The sequence below is a fragment of the Dermochelys coriacea genome, chromosome 4, assembly GCF_009764565.3.
Source record: "Dermochelys coriacea isolate rDerCor1 chromosome 4, rDerCor1.pri.v4, whole genome shotgun sequence".
Classification (NCBI taxonomy): Eukaryota; Metazoa; Chordata; order Testudines; family Dermochelyidae; genus Dermochelys; species Dermochelys coriacea.
Window position 1 is genome coordinate 113749725 of NC_050071.1, and position 15856 is coordinate 113765580.

Genomic DNA, 15856 nt, shown 5'->3' on the forward strand with positions numbered 1-15856 from the left:
AGCACTCTATGTAGAAGACCAGTCTGCTGTTTCGACCTTCAGGAGGAGTCCACCCAGAATCCTTCTTTTTGTAGTGTTTAAGATATAATTAACATTTGTTAATCATCCCAAATATTTTGCTTGTATGTGGTAGTTTCTTTTCCTTCAGACTGTAAGCTCTTTGAGGCAGGAAGCGTTTTCTCTTTTGTGTTTTACAGCACCTAGCACGTGAGTGCCACCACAATACTATTACTAGTCATTCGTATTACAATACTACAAAAAGCACACTCCAAACAAGTACCATTCCAACAGCAATAGTCAGGTTTTAGGAAACAATAGCTATATATACACAGATATAAAGTTTGATTCACAGCCACACCTGTGGATGGGTAGAGAAAGACTAATAGGTAGTAAGGGGATGGACTATTTATGCTTTCTGTTCCTGAAGAGCTGGCGAGCCCATCTACTCTACCATACGCTACTTTTACAGTGGAGCTCCATGAAGGTTATATCATGAATGAAAAAAATGAGTACTTCTTCTAAAGGTTCAGGAGATGCTACTTGAAAGATTCCTTTAATGTATCACTCTCTTATGCAGTGACTTTTCTGGTAACTGAACACGCTACCCATTTTAGCTACTTTTCTTACTGGAAATACCTTATAAGCTTTATAAAAACATACCAAGTCTCTTAAAGCCTTGGAACTGAAATTAAGAGACTGGTTTACCTCATATGCCAGTTTCCTGACAGCCTCTTTTACATCCATAGTGCGGCCTACAATTTTTGGCAAAGTCTTAGCTGATGGGGCAATACATGACAACACTGCACGCCTCACTTCTGAACTTGAATCATTTTCAAGCAAAGTGTTGTAAACTGAAAAGAAAATATCAGTCATTAGCATTACGTGTCTTAAAAAATATTCATAATCATAATAAAATAAAATCCATCTTCGCCTGCAAAACACAACATGAGGAATAGTTCAAATCAATTAAAAATTCTCTCTGTATAACCCCTATGGTGTAGGCACTTTGTAGAACACTCTAAGCCCTAACTATAACAAGCAATGACCTTTTGTGTCAGTTAAGGGTCCCAGGTCTCAGCTTCCCTCAAGACCAAGCCTCAAGCAGAACTTTCAGTTCAGGGTCTTTGATTGTGGAACTCTCCCCTATAAACCAAGAACTGCAGTCTTCACCAGCTGGCTTCAGGCACAACAGAAAGCCCATTTGTTTTGGCAGGATTATTCACTTTGCATTATTTTATCTGTTAAATCTCACTTCTCTCAACCTTTTGAGGGCATTTAAAATGCTTTTTATTTGATGGTGCAATACTGGGTTGGCAGTCTATTATTTTTTATTTTGATTTGTTTTACTGTATGGCCCTTTATGCAACTAGATTAACTAGTTTAATATGTTAAGTAAATTTTAAATGTTATGAATTCAAAGATTTTCTATCCTACTTATATATATCCATATCCACACATAATTGCATTGCTAGAATTAACAAACGACAGCTACATTTTTGTATAGTATTTCAGATTTAGTCAATACTTAAAGAAAATTTTAGAAGAGATTAAGTCAACTGTGCTTACTAAAAGAAAAGATTATAAAAGATATACAAACACACCATTAACCACAGGACAGTTCTCATCATTGGGATCCTGAAGTCTAGCCAATGCCAGTACAGCTTGGATTCTCACATTTGGAATCTTATCCTTCAGTCTAATTAGCATGGCTTCATTAATTTTATCAAAGAGATCATCATCAATCTGGGCATTTTCTGGCATACTTCCCAAAAGCTTATTAACAAGTTGGCACGCTCGAAGTCTAACAGCATGGCTGTTCGCACTGTGAGACTAAAAACAAAAGTCATCAAGACAGTGACCAAAGGGTTATGATTTTGATCACAATTATGATATAACAAACAAGTTATACATCATGTGTAACCTTCCCTCATTGTTACATCACATATACATATTGATGTATAACTACTTAATACTGTGGGTACACAATTAATACACATTTTTACTCTAGAGCCAACAAATCACAACTTAGACTGTATATCTACAAAGACTTATACATATGCTTAACTTTACTATTGTGAGCAGTCCCACAGAAATCACGGTAGTAAAATTAAGCAAAGTCTTTGCAGGATTTGGGCCTTAAACTGCAAAAGAATAAAGTAAAGTATTATACAACACTAACTATAATGTGCTTCCTCACAGCCCCCAATAAACCAAAACTGAATATGAAGAGCCTGATTGTTCTTTGAAAATGTGGGAGGGAAATCATTTTGTTTTAATATTATCAATTTTGATTGGTCATTGTAGTCACATAGACAGTCCCCTCCCAAAAAACAAAAGTTCTGTAGTTTTCTGAAGCTACTAATTTCAAAAGCAAACATACTTCTATTTGTGATTTCTTGTTATTGGAACACTTAAATTTCATTAAAATAATAATAAAATAGTACAATAATAAATACCCTATTTAGGCAAGATCTACGTTAGAAAGTTTTGCTGATTTAACTACACTGGTATACTTAAATGAGCAAAACTCTCCTAGTGCAGACATAATACATCTGTATGGCAGTGCTTATATCAGTACAAGCGGCAAAGAGTCTTGTGGCACCTTATAGGCTAACAGATGTATTGGAGCATAAGCTTTCATGGGTGAATACCCACTTCGTCAGATGCATGTAGTGAAAATTTCCAGAGGTAGGTATAAATATGCAAGCAAGAATCAGCCTAGGAGCAACGAGGTTAGTTCAATCACGGAAGATGATGCCCTCTTCTAGCAGTTGAGGTGTGAACACCAAGGGAGGAGAAACTGCTTTCCACTACATGCATCCGACACGACAGCTTATGCTCCAACACATCTATTAGTCTATAAGGTGCCACAGGACACTCTGCCACTTTTACAAATCCAGACTAACATGGCTACCCCACTGATACTATATCAGTACAGTTTATTCCTATTTGGGGAATTGGTATAAATGATACCGGTATAAGAACTTTTATACAGATATGAGCGCATTTGCACTAGGGCTTTTACGGGCATAGCTACTTAAGGCAAAAATAAAAAAATTACTCCCCTAGCCTAGCTATGCTGGTAAAGTTTAGACCAAGCCTTAGATTTATATAGTGTTCACTTGGTAAGTAAATTACAACGCCAAGATTTTCCCTTAGATGGAAATTTCACCATCACATTAATAATTTGATAAATGTTGTCATGGTACCTCAAGCAGAAAATTAAACAAATAACTCAGAAGTGAGTTTTCTTCTTCCTCATTACCATCTTCTTTCTCCAGCTGATCAAATGAAGTAACAAACTTAGCTGCAAAATTTATCACTTGTTCCACTGCTGGTTCCCGCTTGTAGATTATCATAGGATACTTAAGGTAATGAATAAACTCCTCATGAAAAACCATCCTATCGTTCAGCTGAAATATATCAAACACAGAATGTTAATCTTCCCATGACAGAATCACAGAAAAGAGGTGGGGGTCTCAGATAGGAAGCTCCCATTTAGGTCTTTATAGGTCTAAAACTGTAAGCACAGATCCACTGCACAATGTGCTTTCAGCACAATGTCCTGCTTAGTAATTGAGCTGTCACAATCTATGCCATAGTTTGAACTCTAGGCTCCCCTGTAAGTTCAGCTCAAGAAGCTAAAACATTAAAACTACAACTTGGTCTGTCTACACCAGTCTATAGAGGTTCTTATACCACTTCATCTCTGTCGTGCCTGAGTACTTTCCAATAGTGCATTAGACAATGTGAGTAACATCAGCCATATGTAGTTCATTCTCTCTCTCTCTCTCTCTCTCATCTTCTTCCCTGGGGGAGAATTGTGTGTGCAGTGTAGTGCATTGTTTTTTGATAGAGCTTTGTTTTTAGGTTTTTTTAATGTACTTGCTGCTATGCGTGTTAGAGAAAGCAAGATCAAATAATAAATAATAATAATAATAATAATAAAATAATAATAATACCTAGTTTGTTTTTCATCCACATAGCTCAAAATGTTTTATAAAGGGAGTCAGTATTATCCTCATTTTACAGATGAGGAAAGTGAGGCACGGAGCAGGGAAGTGACTTGCCCATGATCACCCAGCAGGCCAGTGGCAGAGCTGGGACTAGACCCCAGTTCTCCTGAGTCCAGGGCTCTATCCAGTAGGCCACACAGAAGAAGCACAAGTTGCACTTAGAATGGAAGGTGTGGAGGTTGGCGATGGCCCTTAGTTCAATCAGCATTGTAAAGTTTCCTCGTGTGGACAATCCCTAGGAGGATATTCACCTGACTGTAGGTACGCTTCAAAGCTGCCACTAGCTTTGCATGGTTCTGATGTGGTTTCTGAGCCATCTCGAACGCATCTTTGATTTGCAGCAGCTTCTTCTCCGCTCCCATTGCTGGGGAGATACGAGCGCGTCATTTCCCAGGGGCGCGGGGAACACTACGGGACCGCCGCAGGGCCCAGGCGACCCGCGCAGCCCTGCTCATGTCCACGGACCACTCGGGCCAAGCGGCAGGGCTGGGGGACTGTTTGCAGCCAGGCGTTTAAGGGGGAGTTCTCCCAAAGCCTTTGCAAATTTGTGTCGAGTTCGCCGAGTAGTTTCGACTGACCCTCCCCCCACGGGGCGGGGGGGGGGCTGTGCTGGGGGCAGGAGCCTGCACCCCTCCCCCGCCCGGCCCGGCCCGGCCCGGCCCAGCTTCCCCCAGCGCCGCTCCGCCCGTGCGGAAGGAAGGGGTGGGGGGGGGGGGCGGCAGCTGCGAGACCCCGGGGACTCGCGTGGTCGGAGCAGGACGCGGACGCGGGATCCGGGGGCCACCAGGGAGTTCTTCAGGCGGGAACACACACCTACACCGCCCCGCCCCGCCCGGGGGAGCGGGCGCCTCTCACCTGCCGGGCCCCGGCCTGGGAAGCGCTGATCTATCGCGTCGGTCGGTGTCAGGCCCGCTCCGGGCCTCGCGCCCCGGCCACAGCTCCCGCGCCGCGGCCGTTACCTAGTTCAAATTGCTCCCGAGCGCCACGAGCAGTCTCGCGAGAATTCCGCTCAGCGAGCGGAAAAACAGGACGGGGGAAGGAGGCACTTGCAAGAACAGCCGGGCGACTGAGTAGTCGTGGGAACAGCCGGGGGAGGGAGTGCACTCGTAGGAACAGCCGGGGCACGAGTGAGCGGGCCGGGAAGTCGGGACAGCCGGGGGAGGGAGTGCAGTAGTAGAACAGCCGGGCGATGGCGAGTCTGGCAGGAGCGGGAGGGGACGCAGTCGTAGGAGCAGCCGCCTGCGGGGGGAGGAGGAGCGGTGTGGACAGCCGCCGGGAGGGGGCGCCGCTAGATTTCACACCGCCTGTGGGGCACGGCTGGCCGGGCGCTGGGTTTCTCGTGAAAGAAGAGCAGACGCTTCACCGGCAGAGATGCTGCTGGAACGAAGGGGGTGGGGGGTGCTGCCCCATCCCACCCCACCCCACCCCCGGCTTGAAGTGGTTTCCAGTATAATTTGGCTCAGTGGTTCTCAGCACTCCCCTTCTAAAAACTGTTCCAGCATCCCTACCACTTGGTGCAGATTGCCAAAGCTGTCAATTGGGGGGTACCACAGTAACCATGTTTGTTACAGCTGGACACCAGTGAGTGCCCTGAGCGGTGCCCTAAACCGGGGTGGGGGGGGGGGGAGGGAACCTATGGTCCGCCGGCCAGATCCGACCCGCTGCTTAGTTTGCAAGTCCAGACCACAGCGAGTCTTGGCGCCGCGGCACAGAAGCCCCGAACCTCGGCGCTCCCCCGTAGGGCTGGAGCTGCGAGTGTCGGCTCACCCCACTGCAGGGGGAAGCTAGGGTTGGCAGGCCGTTAAAAAGCCCGGTTGGCAGCGCAGCAGGGCTGAGGCAGGCTCCCTGGCTCCGTGAAGCTCCCAGAAGCACACAGCATGTCCCTGTGGCCCCTAGGCACAGGAGCGATCAGGGAAGCGCCATGTGCTGACCCAGCCCCTAGCACCGGCTCCGCAGCTCCAATTGGCCGGGAGCCTATGGGAACTGTAAGGGCAGCGCCTGCAGGCACGGGCACAGCACAACGCACAGAGCTGCCTAACCACGCCTTCAGCTAAGGGCCAGACAGGCAGGGTGCCTGCCTTAACCCCACTGCACCACCCACCGGTAGCCACCTGAGGTAAGTGCTGCCTAGCCAGAGTCTGCACCCCGAACTCGCTTCTATACACCAACCCCCCGCCCCAGCCTTGAGCACTCTCCCACACCCAAACTGCCTCCCAGAGCCTGTACCCCGAACCTCCTCCCGCACCCCACCCCCCTGTCCCAGCCCTGAGCCCACTCCCACACTCCAATCCCCCTGGCCTCAGCCCAGAGTCTCCTCCTGCATCCCAAACACCTCATCCTCCATCCCACCCCAGAGCCCACACCCCAGCTGGAGCCCTCACCCTCTCCTGCACCCCTGCCCCAGCCCAAAGCCCCCTCCTGCACCCTGATCCCCTCATTTCTGGCCCCAACCATGCAGCCCACACCCCTAGCTGGAGCCCTCACCTCCTCCCACACTCCAACCCCCTGCCCCAGCCCAGAGAAAGTGAGTGAGGGTGGGGGAGAGCGAGCGGTTGAGGGATGGGGATGGAGTAAGAGGGGGGTGGGGCCTCAGAGAAGGGGTGGGGCAGGGGTGTTCTGTTTTGTGCAATTAGAAAGTTGGCAGCACTAAGGGAAGCCCCAAGCCTCCATGTTGGTTCAAGTGATCATGAGCTAATTCAGTTCAAACTGAACAGAAGGATAAACAAAAATAAATCTGCGACTAGGGTTTTTGATTTCAAAAGGGCTGACTTTCAAAAATTAAGGAAATTAGTTAGGGAAGTGGATTGGACTGAAGAATTTATGGATCTAAAGGCAGAGAAGGCCTGGGATTACTTCAAGTCAAAGCTGCAGATGCTATCGGAAGCCTGCATCCCAAGAAAGGGGGAAAAATTCATAGGCAGGAGTTGTAGACCAAGCTGGAGGAGCAAGCATCTCAGAGAGGTAATTAAGAAAAAGCAGAAAGCATACAGTGAGTGGAAGATGGGAGGGATCAGCAAGGAAAGCTACCTTATTGAGGTCAGAACATGTAGGGATAAAGTGAGAAAGGCTAAAAGTCAAGTAGAGTTGGACCTTGCAAAGGGAATTAAAACCAATAGTAAAAGGTTCTATAGCCCTATAAATAAGAAGAAAACGAAGAAAGAAGAAGTGGGACTGCTAAACACTGAGGATGGAGTGGAGGTTAAGGATAATCTAGGCATGGCCCAATATCTATACAAATACTTTGCCTCTGTCTTTAATGAGGATCTTGGGGATAATGGTAGCATGACAAATGGGATTACCATATCTGAGGTAAAAGCAAAACTTGAACAGCTTAATGGGACTAAATCAGGGGGCCCAGATAATCTTCATCCAAGAATATTAAAGGAATTGGCACATGAAATTGCAAGCCCATTAGCAAGAATTTTTAATGAATCTCTAAACTCAGGGATTGTACAATATGACTGGAGAATTGTTAACATAGTTCCTATTTTTAAGAGAGGGAAAAAAAGTGATCCGGGTAACTACAGGTCTGTTAGTTTGACATCTGTAGTTTGCAAGGTCTTGGAAAAAATTTTGAAGGAGAAAGTAGTTAAGGACATTGAGGTCAATGGTAAATGGGACCAAATACAACATGGTTTTACAAAAGATAGATTGTGCCAAACCAACCTGATCTCCTTCTTTGAGAAAGTAACAGATTTTTTAGACAAAGGGAACGCAGTGGATCTAATTTACCTAGATTTCAGTAAGGCATTTGATACGGTGCCACATGGGGAATTATTAGTTAAACTGGAAAAGATGGGGGTCAATATGAAAATTGGTTAAAGGGGAGACTACAGCAGATCATACTGAAAGGTGAACTGTCAGGCTGGAGGGAGGTTACCAGTGGAGTTCCTTAGGGATCGATTTGGGGACCAATCTTATTTAATCTTTTTATTACTGATATCGGCACAAAAAGTGGGAGTGTGCTAATAAAGTTTGTGGATGATACAATTTAGAGAAGGACCAGGATATCATAAAGGAGCATCTGGATGACCTTATAAACTGGAGTAATAGTAATAGGATGAATTTTAATAGTGAGAAGTGTAAGGTCATGCATTTAGCAATTAATAACAAGAATTTTAGTTATAAACTGGGGACGCATCTATTAGAAGTAACAGAGGAGGAGAAGGACCTTGGAGTATTAATTTATCATAGGATGACTATGATCCGCCAATGTGATATGGCCGTAAAAAAAGCTAATGCGGTCTTGGGATGCATCAGGCAAGGTATTTCCAGTAGTGATAAGGAGGTGTTAGTACGGTTATACAAGGCACTGGTGAGACCTCATCTGGAATACTGTGTACAGTTCTGGTCTCCCATGTCTAAGAAAGATGAATTCAAACTGGAACAGGTACAGAGAAGGGCTACTAGATGATCTGAGGAATGGAAAACCTGTCTTATGAAAGGAGATGCAAGGAACTTGGCTTGTTTAGCCTAACTAAAGAAGGCTGAGGGGAGATATGATTGCTCTCTATAAATATATCAGAGGGATAAATACCAGAGAGGGAGAGGAATTATTTAAGCTCAGTACCAATGTAGACACAAGAACAAATGGATATGAACTGGCCATCAGGAAGTTTAGACTTGAAATTAGACAAAGGTTTCTAACCATCAGAGGAGTGAAGTTCTGGAACAGCCTTCCAAGGGAAGCAGTGGGGGCAAAAGACCTATCTGTCTTCAAGATTAAACTCGATAAGTTTATGGAGGAGATGGCATGATGAGATAACATGATTTTGGCAATTAATTGATCTTTAACTATTCATGGTAAATAGGTCCAATGGCCTGTGATTGGATGTTAGATGGGGTGGGATCTGAGTTACTACAGAGAATTCTTTCCTGGGTATCTGGCTGGTGAATCTTTCCCACATGCTCAGGGTTCAGCTGATCGCCATATTTGGGGTCGGGAAGGAATTTTCCTCCAGGGCAGATTGGCAGAGGCTGTTAGGGGGCTTATTCCTTCACCCACTTACTTCGCAGGTCCTCTCGCATGAACAGAGAGCAACAATACCCGAAGCCCAAAGGTGCAAACAATTCAATGTTTATTGGGGTGAACTTCCAGCAAGCATGATTCCAGTTTCCTTCCTTAGTGTTCCCCTTCCCAGCTCTGACACCACAGAGCCTTACACCTGTGTCCCTGTTCCCATTCCTGCCCTTAGCCAAACATGATTCCAATTTCCCCACCCCCATTTCCTGTTCCCATTTCCCCCTTTAGCAAAACATGATTCCAATTTCCCCACCCCCATTCCCTGTTCCCATCCCCCCCACACACACCCACCCACACACTTCCTGACTGAGCGCAGACTATATAGTAAAACTTGAGTTCTGCTTAGCTATACCTTAACCGATCATTTTCCTGAAATTTAACTAACCAATCCTAACCTATTGTAACATGATTATGTAACCAATTATATCCCACTACCTTAATTAGTTTACACCCAGCAAAATTAATTATACAGCAGACAGGAACAATTATAGAACCAGACAGAGATTATACAGACAAACAATAGCAAAGTGGGAACTATAATGACAAAACAATACAGAAGTGAGGATTTCACTTCCCAGCTATTGATAAGTGAGTTCATCCTTGCCAGACAGGATGCTATCAAACTAAGTTTCCTTTTACATCTTCTAGGCATTTCCCTTTCTCTGGAGGTGATAGGCATTATCAGGACAGGATTGTATTCCTAAGAGCCCAATAGCACCTTCTTTCAATGTGACTAGTTTGGAATGTGAGGATGTGACCAGTCGCTTCCCAGCTTATGGCTGCCTCTGCTGCTTAGCCAAAGGCCTTAGCCTAAGAACAGGGCCTCAGACTGTCACAGAAAGAGAAGGACCTTACACTGGCAGACAGTGATTTTGATTCTTTCTTTTATACCTCTATAACTAGCCAAGTGATAAGAATACACCTAAATTCTTAGAGAATAGGTCTTTACAAACAGGCCTGAATATCTATATCCTAACAGAGGCCCTGGGGGTTTTTCGCCTTCCTCTGCAGCATGAGGCACAGGTCACTTGCTGGAGGATTCTCTGCACCTTGAAGTCTTTAAACCATGATCTGAGGACTTCAATAGCTCAGACATAGGTGAGAGGTTTATTGCAGGAGTGGGTAGATGAGATTCGGTGGCCTGCATTGTGCAGAAGGTCAGACTAGATTATCATAATGGTCCCTTCTGACCTTAATGTCTATGAGTCTATGTCTTCACACACACACACCCCGTGGGGCTGGAGCCGCAAGCACTGGCTCGCCCCGCTGCAGGGGGAAGCCCAGAGCCTCAGCCTGTCTAACCCGCAATTAATTTTTTCTGTGAGTCAATGGCCCCTGATAGAAAAAAGGTTCCCCACCCCTACCCTAAACAATGCGAGTTAGTGTCTGCTTCTAACATTGCCAGATTGTGATTTTATAACAAGCCTCATGATCAAGCCCCAGCTCCTGGAATCACATTATGAGGATGGAAAAATCAAATGCATGACTACAAATGGGGAATAACTGTCATCTAGGCGATATTACTGCTCATCTAGTATCAGCAGTTGTAGTGGACTATGAATCAAGGGGTTGTAGTGGACTATGAACTGAATATGAGTCATCAATGTGATGTAGCTGCAAAAAAGGCTAATGTGATTTTGGGGCGGGGGGGTTAACTGGAAGGTTGTATGTAAGACACAGGAGGTAATTATCCCACTCTGCTTGGCACTGTGAGGCCCCGGGGGAGTACTGTGTCCAATTCTGGGTGCCACAATTTAGGAAGGATGTGGACAAATTGGAAAGAGTCCAGAAGAGAACAACAAAAATGATACTAAAAGGTTTAGAAAACTTGATGTACAGTGTGAGGAAAGGTTGAAAAATTTGAGTACATTAGTCTTGAGAAAAGAAGACCAAGGTACAACCTGCTAACAGTCTTGTATGTTAAGGGCTGTTATAAACAGGACAGGGATCAATTGTTTTCCATTTGTTTCCTAACTATACAGGTAGTTAAGCTCTGGAATAGGCTTCCAAGGGCGGTCGTGGAGTTCCCATTATTGGAAGCTTTTAAAAACAAGTTGGACAAACATCTGTCAGGGATGCTCTAGGTTTGTTTGGTCTTGCCACAAGGCAGGGGGCTAGACTTGATGATTTCTCGAGGTCCCTTCCAGCCCTGCATTGCTATGATGATGTGAGAATCTCAGCTTTCATTTAAAAAAAGTGTCTAGCCCATATGAAAAGATTAAAAATAAACCTGTAAAGACTCAAAAACAAGCAGATAAGTACAACCCCCCCCCATTTTTCACATTTTATTTTTGGGGGGGATGCTTCATTCATAATTTGTTACCACTTGATATTGGCAATACTGTACTACATATCTGGTGTTGAGGAGACTGAGGGTATGTTTACAGGTTTCAGAGTAGCAGCCGTGTTAGTCTGTATTCACAAAAAGAAAAGGAGTACTTTAGAGACTAACAAATTTATTTGAGCATAAGCTTTCGTGAGCTACAACTCACTTCTACATCCACCCTGAGCCCCATGAGCCAGAGTCAGCTGATCCAGCCCAGCCAATGTGTGTTTTATTGCAGTGTAGGCATATCCTGGGAGACTTACTCCCAGGTGCAGAGTAGACAGACCCACAGAGGGAGCACAGGCTCAGCCAATGGGAAGAATAATGGCTAGAGGGAGCTCAGTGGACTCTTTAGAGTAGGAAGGTGAAAATCCCTCTATAAGGTATATTGAAAAAATAATGCAGATGTTCCAGTTACCTGAAATTTATAAAACAATCAAATTCAACCACACAGTAGGAAGGGTTGGGGTGATTTCCTTGTCTCTGATGGAGTTCAGCTCATATTGACTATTGCTGAGTAATTATTGCAAAAATAACTTCAGTAAAAGCTGAACTTGGCCAGGTGGCAAAATTAGGTCTTATTGGATGAATGAACACACCAACTGCCTAGAAACAGTATGTTTTTATTCCAATGACTAAAGAAGTTTAGGCTTTTATAGATAGGAAAGATTGAATAAGACCATCAAACACAAGTGCTGCTTCATGAGAGTGGGTGAGGAAGGTATGTCTAAACTTCAAAATGCAGGAGTATTTTCCCTTTTAGATGATGAAAGCCAAGAGTTTTGGCAGGACCAATAAGATACAGAAAGTACAAAATTCTGCACGTTCAACTTCCCTATTTTTGTTAGGTCGTTTAAGAGACTAGTAGAGATAGATAGAAAGTTATGGCGATCACTATCCTGAAGCAACATATGCTGCTGTCCACAAGTGCTTAGATAATACCCCAAATTTAATGCAGATCTTTTTTTGGGTTGTCAAAAATGAAACTCAGCAAAAACCGTTACTGTAACTGGAGCTACAAAATAGATTAAACATAAGGCTAATAGATAATAACCTACAATATTAAAGCCACATCTCCAAGAGCTTCTCAACTCTATGGGCAAACTATCCAAATAAAGTGAATTTAAAGTGTTGACAGCTGCAGGCTACAAACTTTTTAGACTCCTTACCAAAACATCCTCATTTTTGGCACAGTCTGTAAGGCATCTGCAGAGCTGAAGAATGGTAGGTGCTAACTGAAGGTTATTTGGATGAATAGTTCCATTCCTTCCAAAACTTGGATGTTTTCTTTGTGTAACCTTTACTTTGAGTTTCCAGACTAATATTTGTGTTTTACTGAGTGCCTTAATATTCTGAGGGGAGGGTCTCTACATATGTAATAAACATTTTCTCCAAAAAGTTTAATTTGAAATTAATAAAATACTGGGTTTTTTGGAGACTAAGGTAACACATTAAAAGACTGAATTTTAATTAGGTCAATCTCCAGAGACTGTAAGAAAGGGCAGGTTCCCCATCCTAGAGAACCCTTTATAAATATTTTGTTTCTTTCCCTGTCTTTTTATCCTTGGTGGAAAGCAGGTCCTACAAAGGACACATTTGTCATCTCACTTATCCTATTTGTTCTTCCTTTACTGTTTCCTTTTTATTTCATTTGATTTTACAGCTTACCTGCTGCCTCTGTACTGGGAGACATGTGGGGAAAGAATTTAAAATGGAACAATGTGAATGTGTAAAAGAAGGCCTGGATCCACAAAGGTACTTAGGTGCCTAAACCCCAGATTTAGGCACCAGTGTAATCCACAAAACCTCTGCTTGTCTGTCACCTAACCCTGTAGACACCTAAACTTACTCAGCACTTAAGTTTTTGTAATAAGAGTTCCCTACACACCTAAGGTTCTGCTTCTGGGCATGCACATTCGAGCCTCATGATAGGCACCCAAATACCTATCTCCCACATAAACCCCAGAATGATTGAACCATGGGAAGATAGATATTAATTAGCTTGCCTTTCTGAACCATGGAAAGATAGATATTAATTAGTGGGCCTGATCCAGTAGGTGTGCTCAGAGGCTGCCTAACCTCATACAAAATAGCTGGGGGAGGAGAGAAAGGAAGAAATTCTCCCTTATAACCTGTGCCCTACTGGTTAGGGTACCCACTCAAGATGTATCAGGCTATAGGGTTCCCCCTTGCCTGATGAGGTAAAGGTATTTGAACATGGCTCAGCCACCTTGCAAGTGAATGTTCTAGCCACTGGACTACAGTGTCATTCTTTTTCTGGCCCAATTAATATTTGATTAGTTAATAATTTAATTAAAGTGGAACAACTTCAATAGGAATGCATCCGATGAAGTGAGCTGTAGCTCACGAAAGCTTATGCTCTAATAAATTTGTTAGTCTCTAAGGTGCCACAAGTACTCCTTTTCTTTTAACTTCAATAGGAGAGACTAAGGAAAACCTACATCAGACTATCTTTCCTGCAAGATCTCGGCAGGGAAGTTCCTCTTGTTGGCAGCAGGCAGAAGCTATTTTGTTCTGTTATGCGTCAGGGAGAAGAGAGAATCATTTAACTCAGGGCACATCTACACTGGCAAAGTTACAGTGCCACTCAGTACACAAGGAAAACCTCTGTTGTGTGTTTACACTAACAGCTGCCTGCTCAATAGCGTGTTCACACTTGTGGCACTTGCAGCGCTATTTGGAGTGGTGCACTCTGGGCAGCTATCCCACAGAGCACCTCTTTCTCTTTTGCTACTAAAACTTGTGGGAAGGTGGAGGGGGGTGGCGGGGCATCCTGGGTCCAGTCCCAATGCATTGCTTCGCATCCCAGCAACCCCTGTGTTTCCATCCACATTTGAAGCCATCTTTCAATGGTTTGTGTACTGCGTGTCCTGCTTCTTTCAGACTGCAGAAATGGATCACAAATTGTTGATCAGTATGCTGTTCACTCTTACCAACATGTCATGAGTGGCAGTGAGTTATTCCTTAAATTACAAAAGCAAGAAGAATGCAACATTGATCTCACCACGCGAAGTAGCTACGACCACGAGATTGCTTGTGGTATTCAGGGAGGTGCTGACCACAGTGGAATGCTGCTTTTGGTCTTGGAAAACAAGCACTCAGTGGTGGGATCACATCATGATGCACCTCTGGGATGACGAACTATGGCTGCAGAACTTTCGCATGAGGAAAGCCACATTCATGGGACTGTGTGATGACGCAAGGAAACGAGAATGAGAGCTGCCCTGTCGCTAGAGAAGCGTGTGGCGATTGCATTGTGGAAGCTGGATACTCCAGACTGCTACCGATCGGTCACTAACTAGTTCGGAGTGGGAAGGTCGACTGTTGGAGTCATGTTGATGGAAGTGTGCAGGGCCATTAATCCCATCCTGCTCCGAAAGCCCGTGACTCTGGGCAACATGCGTGACGTGGATGGCTTTGCACAAATGGGCTTCCCTAAGTGTGGAGGGATGATAGATGGCACGCACATTCCAATTCTGTCACCAGACCCAACCTAGCCACAGAGTACATTAATCGCAAGGGGTATTTCTCAATGGTTCTCCAGGTGCTTGTGGATCACCGTGGGCATTTCACGGACATTAATGCAGGCTGCTCCAGAAAGATGCATGATGCATGCATCTTTTGAAACACTGGCCTGTTCAAGAAGCTGCAAGACTTTCTTCCTGGACCAGCAGATCACTGTAGGGGAAGTTGAAATGCCCATTGTGATCCTGGGAGACTCCACCTACGCCTTAATGCTGTAGCTTATGAAGGCATACCCAGGGCAACTTGACAGCAGCAAGGAGCGGTTAAACAACAGGCTGAGCAAGTGCAGAATGACTGTTGAGTGTGCATTTGGCCATTTAAAAGCCCGCTGGTGCAGCCTGTATGGGAAGCTGGACATGGCCAATGACAATATTCCTATGCTTATAGCTGTGTGCTGTATGCTCCATAATATTTGTGAAGGGAAGGGTGGAAGCTTCCCTCAGGGCTGAATTTGAAGCTGAAAGTCGCTAATATTTGCTGCTATGCTCGGTATTGCAGTGCTTGTAATGCTAGGAGGTGACTGGTGCACATGATGCAATAAGGGAGTTTAACATAATTGCGTGTTGCTTTGCAGTGCTCTTTTTGCTTTCACTTATTAGACCAACACAATTCTTTTACTAAAAGACAACAACCGGAGGAGAGAGTCAAAGAACAAAAATACATCAGCAGGGAAGGGATGGGGGAAGGGAAGGTCTCCAGAGGAAGAGGGGTCCCGGGACGGCTACACATTTATGTACATCCAGGGATTATACCCAGCCTTCTCCTTTGGAGTATAATGCAGTGGGTGCTGTACTTCAGCAGGGCCAAACTGCAGAGGGATGGGTGTTGAGTGCAGTGGGTAGTGGGAGTCCACGTTGCTGGACTGTGAGGAGGGAGGAGTGGAATGCTGAGGGTAGAGTGGAGCCAGGAGGTTGATAAAAGTGTGTTGGCAGTGTGGGGGAGAGG

At 44.7% G+C, this 15856-nt stretch overlaps 1 protein-coding gene across 4 annotated transcripts in view; it reads right to left on the reverse strand.

Moving 5' to 3' along the window:
* The window catches only part of NCAPG (non-SMC condensin I complex subunit G), a 42402-nt gene extending 37149 nt beyond the window's left edge, over positions 1–5253 (reverse strand). The window contains exons 1-5 of one of the 4 annotated variants that reach the window (XM_038400473.2): positions 4872–5253; positions 4268–4380; positions 3210–3413; positions 1602–1830; positions 706–851 (exon numbers count right to left, since the gene is read on the reverse strand). In XM_038400473.2, coding sequence (XP_038256401.1) covers positions 706–851; positions 1602–1830; positions 3210–3413; positions 4268–4378 — 690 coding nt within the window. In that variant the 5' untranslated portion in view covers positions 4379–4380; positions 4872–5253. Of the gene's footprint in view, positions 1–705; positions 852–1601; positions 1831–3209; positions 3414–3962; positions 4218–4267; positions 4381–4871 lie in introns of those variants that run through there. The other 3 variants (XM_038400474.2, XM_038400475.2, XM_038400476.2) reach the window with 3 other exon arrangements.
* Positions 5254–15856: the final 10603 nt, after the last annotated feature.